The sequence below is a fragment of the Epinephelus moara genome, chromosome 9 (genome assembly GCF_006386435.1).
Source record: "Epinephelus moara isolate mb chromosome 9, YSFRI_EMoa_1.0, whole genome shotgun sequence".
NCBI lineage: Eukaryota > Metazoa > Chordata > Actinopteri > Perciformes > Serranidae > Epinephelus > Epinephelus moara.
The window spans coordinates 5,838,323-5,844,151 of NC_065514.1; the positions used below are offsets into that span (position 1 = coordinate 5,838,323).

At 44.3% G+C, this 5,829-nt stretch overlaps 1 protein-coding gene across 1 annotated transcript; it reads left to right on the top strand.

Moving 5' to 3' along the window:
• The first annotated feature begins 215 nt into the window (after nucleotides 1-215).
• pnx (posterior neuron-specific homeobox) lies at nucleotides 216-1,252 on the top strand. Its single transcript, XM_050052630.1, has 2 exons — nucleotides 216-346; nucleotides 432-1,252. Exons 1-2 carry the CDS (start codon nucleotides 226-228, stop codon nucleotides 866-868), a joined length of 558 nt encoding a protein of 185 aa, XP_049908587.1. The 5' UTR covers nucleotides 216-225; the 3' UTR covers nucleotides 869-1,252.
• Nucleotides 1,253-5,829: the final 4,577 nt, after the last annotated feature.

Sequence of the window (5,829 nt, forward strand, 5' to 3'; positions counted from 1 at the left end):
CGCACGGGGGTCCCACGGGGCCGGAGCGTGTCTGCGTTACGCACAGAAAAGACAAGGGCTGCGATTGTTCCTGCAATAAGCATGGCTTCATTTGGGTAACTTTTTGAATGAAATGTAAATGTGGAGGAGCTCCGGTGGCGTGTGCACAGGGTGTATACCTATATAAACCCCAGAGGAGCTCAGGCACACACACACTGCGTCCTGATCGCTCCACAGAGAGCTGAAATGCAGCTGGTTGCAGCCAAATTGCCGCTCACCCACAGGACACCTTTTTCTGTGGAGGATATTTTGGATCCCACAAAGTTTACAAGGAGAATAATCTGTGCTGAGGATGCAGCAACAGCAGGTGAGACACTCTTTGAGGCCTAAGAAACCTGCACAACTTTATTCTTTACGAGCCAGAAAATGTAATCATGACTTTCTGTTCCCAGATGAACCCAGAGAGCAGCAGCATCCCCCGGCAGGTGAAAGCACCCCGGAGAAGAAGGCAGCTCAGAGCTCCAAGACGAAAAGCCGTCGGATCCGCACCGCCTTCACCCTGGAGCAGCTGCAGATCCTGGAGCGCAGCTTCCAGAGGTGCCACTACCTGTCGGTGCTGGAGCGGCACACCATCGCCTCGGCCCTGCGCCTATCCGAGACCCAGGTCAAGATCTGGTTCCAGAACAGACGCACCAAGTGGAAGAAGGAGCAGCTGCAGGGGAAGGACTCAGAAGGGGAGCACGGCTTCTCTTCATCATCCTCCTTCTCCTCACATCCGGCTGTCTGCTCATCTCTGACCTACAGCCCGCTGTACTGCCAGCCGCGCGCTCCGCTGCAGCTGTTTGCGCCACTGCCGCTGCTACCTTATCATCATCACTACACATCATGAGTGACTGAGCACATCATGGACCCACATGTCAACATCTCCAGGGAAGAGGTTCTGCAAAATATGGCACTATTATCACTATTCAGGAGAGCTGTTTCAGTGCCAAACTGGACTGAGTTTAAAATATTTTCTAATGTAATTACGCTATAACTTATTTTCATAAATATTTTTGTTAAATTGTTCATGTTTGTCAGCTGTTTATTAAAATATATTGACTCACTGACCTTCACGCGGTGCCATGAAAGAGTCAAAGATTTTTAAAATCAACTTGCTGGAACAAATTTTAAGTAGTATTTTTTTACTGTAATTATTTCCATTATATATTTATATTTCGTGTTTATGCACCAAAACACAAATGTCTTGTAAACCTACCTGGCAATAAACCAGATCCTGATACATTTGCATACATCCCTTAAGAAATATAATCAATTAAAGCTATTTATTTTTTTATATAAACACCTCCTGAACTGTGTTTTTTCATTTGTTGCTTCAAGATAATGTGCAAGTGTGAGGCTAATGGTGTAGAGGGGCAAAAGGACCCTGATGGTCTGTGAGTCTGTACTAAAGGGGATTGAAAAGAGGAGAAGTCAGGGTGTAAGACCGCATCATGTCATTGGGGTCATTGCATGAGAACAGCCTGTTAGGGTACAACACATATGCACAATAAAATCTGGTCTGCACTTGTTGAAAGGCTGACAGTATAGCTGGCACATGATCATACAACATGTGGATGATTGATTGGTTTCATATAAGTGTCCACAGTGGGCCTTGGGTCTTAACATAGGTTATTTAATATGGAAAAATATCTTAGTTTAGCATGTTAGCATGCTAGCTAATAGGCTAAACATTAAAGGTCCAGTGAGTAGGATGTAGTGCCATCTTGTGGTGAGGTTGCAGAATGTAACCAACTACAATTTCTGTGTGCAAAGCGTGCTGAAGATCTATGGTGGCCAAAGAAATGCAAATGGCCCTATTTAGAGTCAGTAGCCCCTTTTACACTGCCAGATTTTCCGTGAATGTTGGGCCGACTTACCGGCCAGCTGCGAGCGTTTATACACACAGAGGCAGAAAGGCGAGCTGATCCGAGGCGCCCAATTTTCCACCTCGTAGGGTAGGAATATTAGCAGAACCCTTTCAGACCGGGGCTGTTGAAGACTTGTGGGAGGAGCTGTTGATGACGCCGCACGTGTGAGCCACTGGCGGTGGATAAACAGGAAACAGCTGATAGCAGGAATTCGCGAGCAGCTAGTAGCAAGAGGGAAACACAAACCTGACAGACACTGTAAAGATGAGCAACTGGGGAGACAAGGAATTGCGCGCCCTCCTTGCCCTCACAAACGAAGAGGCCATTAACTGTCAGATGACGGGGACGGTGAAGAACGGGCCGATTTACGAGAGAATCGCCGTCTTACTACCTAGCCGTGGCTTCCCTCCCACGTCACTGTTTACGTCACACGCTGAGCTACACGTTTTGTTACTTGCTCACGCCCCCCATTGCCCCGAAAAAGGCACATTCTGTATAAACAAAAGTAGGCAGGCGATATTTTGCTGCACTCCCCAATTTTGTTTTTATACTGCCAATGCTGAAAAAAGACTGATTGGGCTTTCCTGCAAATTTGCTCAATTCCTGTTTAAAAAGGGCTACTGTTTGATTTGTTCATTCTAGACTACTGCAGAAACAACATGGCAGACTGCATGCAAAGAGACTCACTCGGTATGTTGATAATTATAAAGAAACATACCTACTGTATTTTATTTCATTTCTGCCAATATATCCCCCTAAATCCTTAAATCCTAAACACTGGACCTTTAATAAAGCTGAGGCTGATGGGAATTTGTTGGTATTTGGTTATAAATTTGGAACAAATTTAAATTTTGACTAAATGAAAAGTGAGGCGCAGTGTTAATTTTTACAGCTATTCTAGATTTTATCTTAATCTTGGCATGAAAAATCTTTTTAGTTTTAATCATATTTTAGTAATTTTTATTCTCCATAGTTTTACTCTAGTTGTAGTCGACAAAAATTGTTAACATTTTTGTCGAGGAACATTCATGGCATTATAGTAAATATGTGTTCTACATGTTTTGATTTTTTTTTAATCTTTAAACTGGTGTCCTCTCCCAGAGTTGGTGATTCAAACTAAACTTTCATCTCTGTCACAGAAAACTGATCTGAGTTCAGACTGTTTATTTCCAGCACAGCTACACTCACAGATAACTGAGCCTCCTACCTCCCTGCCAAACACCATCAACCCAGAAACCTTCCTGAGACAGTCCAGACTGAGTGGAGTCCTGCGGGGATCAGTTGTGTTCAACTGTTCACAACAAGTTCATGGCCACTTAGCAGCAAATAATATGTTGTAAAATAAAAATGAAGCTCATTGAACCCTCTTCTAAACCTAGGAGAAACTTTCTCCTCACCACCTACAAGGCCCTTAACAACCTGGCTCTGCCCCATCTCTCTGACCTCCTCCAACACCACTCCCCATTCCGATGTCTCCGCTCTGCTGATGCCAACCTCCTCCAAATCCCCAGGACCTTGTGCCAAACCTGGGGTGACAGAGCGTTTTCAGTCACTGCAGCCTCTCTTTACAACTCACTTTCAACCCACATCTAAAAACATCCCCACACTGTCAGCACTCAAAAAGGCCCTCAAAACCCACCTCTTCAGACCTTGCCCTCCCCAGCTAACACACCCCACCTCCATGTTTATATTCCTGAGTGCACTGAATTCAATTATAATCTTTCATTTTATTTTATTGTGTCTAATTGAGATCACTGTTTCATTTCTGTAGTGTACTCGCTGCTACTCAAACGCTTCGTAAGTCCGACATATTATTCTCCTGGCTTCAGATCAGTTTAAGCACTATCAAAATGTGTGTGTGTGTGTGTGTGTGTGTGTGTGTGTGTGTGTGTGTGTGTGTGTGTGTGTGTGTGAACAGATGGTCTGAAGTGGACATCCTGATTCTTTCTTGGCCAAGTTAAACTCATTCTGTACTAAAAGTATTTTTAAAGACAAGCAGATACACACAAAATAAGTCTTTCTAACACACACACACACACACACACACACACACACACACACACACACACACACACTCTCGAGCACATCTGCTTGTAATTTACCGCAGACTCTCATCCTCAGATGTCGGGGGGGTTCTGAACTCTCCTAAACGTCCATTCATTCGAGAGAATGAGACAAATCAGACAAGTATTTAGTTTTAAACAATCAGAAACAAAGGAGGAAAAAACAAAAAACAAAGAAGCTTAAACATAAAAAACAAAAAAAAGTCTTGATTTAACGTCGACTTTTTTCCAGGTGCTACAAATTCTGAGATTTCTTCACTTCACAAATACATCGTCATATCTCCAGAATAGATGAAACATCATGTTACCATCAGCTGTTGGCAGGCCGGTTGGACTGAAACAGGTCTGAAATCACTTCCATCATCAATGAGGTATTGGAAACAGATGGAGGCCAAAGAAAACAATGTAGACGATTGGACAAGACGGGAGATAGAGGGGGCTATTATTACAAACACACACACATGCACACACACAGGATTGAAAAAGGAAAATTATGAGCGTGTCCGCAGAAATGAGTCAACATCTAATGGAAACAAATTGAGTGTTTTCCATGAAGTCAGCACCATCAAACACGACTGATACAGAAAACAAGTGACATCAAGCAAAAGGCCTTTTTTTGTCCTTTTCTGCATAAAACCAAAGGTAGAATGTAACTAAGTACATTTAAACAAGTAGAGTCAGCACCTCCAAATCTGAGGCCATTGCTCTCTGCCCGAAACTGGTGGATTGCCCCCTCTGGGTTGGGGACAGTTACTGCCTCAAGCAAAGAAGTTTAAGTATCTCAGAGTCTTCTTCACAAGTGAAGGTAGAATGGAGCGTGAGATGGATCGGCGGTTTGGTGTGACTTCTGCAGTGATGATGCCACTGCGCTGGACACGTAAAAAAGAGGAAGCTGAACCGGAAGGCGAAGCTTTTGATTTACTGGTCCATCTACGTCCCAATCCTCACCTATGGTCATGAACTCTGGGTAGTGACCGCAAGAGAGGGCTCAGCCTTAGAGATAGGGTGAGGAGCTTGGAGTAGAGCCGCTGCTCCTTCGTGTCGAAAGGGGTCAGTTTAAGTGGTTTGGGCATCTGATCAGGATCCTCCTGGGCGCCTCCCCCTGGAGTTGTTTCAGGTACGTCTAACTGGTAGGAGGCCCCGGGATAGACCCAGAACATGCTGGAGGAATTACATATCTCATCTGGCCTGGGAACACCTTGGGGTCCCCCAGGAGGAGCTGGAAACCTTTGCTGGGGAGAGGGACGTCTGGGGTGCTTTGCTTAGCCTGCTGGCCCCACGACCCGTCCCCGGATAAGCAGATGAAAATGGATGGATGGATGGATGGATGGATGGATGGATGGAGGTACTTAAGTACAAAGTCATAGTACTGAGTGTTAACATTTTATAGTACTTTGTACTTTGTACTCCGCTACATCTCCGAGGGAAATATTGTACTTTTTACTGCACTACATTTGTCTGACAGCTTTAGTTACCGATCAGATGACAGTTTTTCCATCCCCTTCCTGTCCAGTGAAAACCATGTATCTCCAGATGTGTTGATGTTGAATGTTTGTGATAAACTGAGAGATGAAGTGTTCCTCTATGTGTTGAAAAACATTCCTCTTCCTCTTAAGCTGAATAAACTCTCTTGAATCAGCTGGAAAATGAAATGTCACAAAACTTCTGACACCATTGGACCTGCAAGGGATGAGGCATGATGTGATCTTGTGAGGTAGAACATGCTTCTGGATCAACATCCTACATCGCATTCCTGGATTAACATTGCAATCAACCAATCACAGCCCTCTGACATCATCAGTGTGCTGCTCCAGCTTATGGTGGCCAATGTTTAAAGTTGCATATTAGTTTTTTTAAGGCTCTTGAGGCAGCGGAAC

Bases quoted from the DNA above. Each gene is read 5' to 3' on its own strand.
- pnx (XM_050052630.1), top strand. From the start codon at position 226: ATGCAGCTGGTTGCAGCCAAATTGCCGCTCACCCACAGGACACCTTTT. The intron at 347-431 runs GTGAGACACTCT...TTCTGTTCCCAG, and splicing joins TGAGGATGCAGCAACAGCAG to ATGAACCCAGAGAGCAGCAG.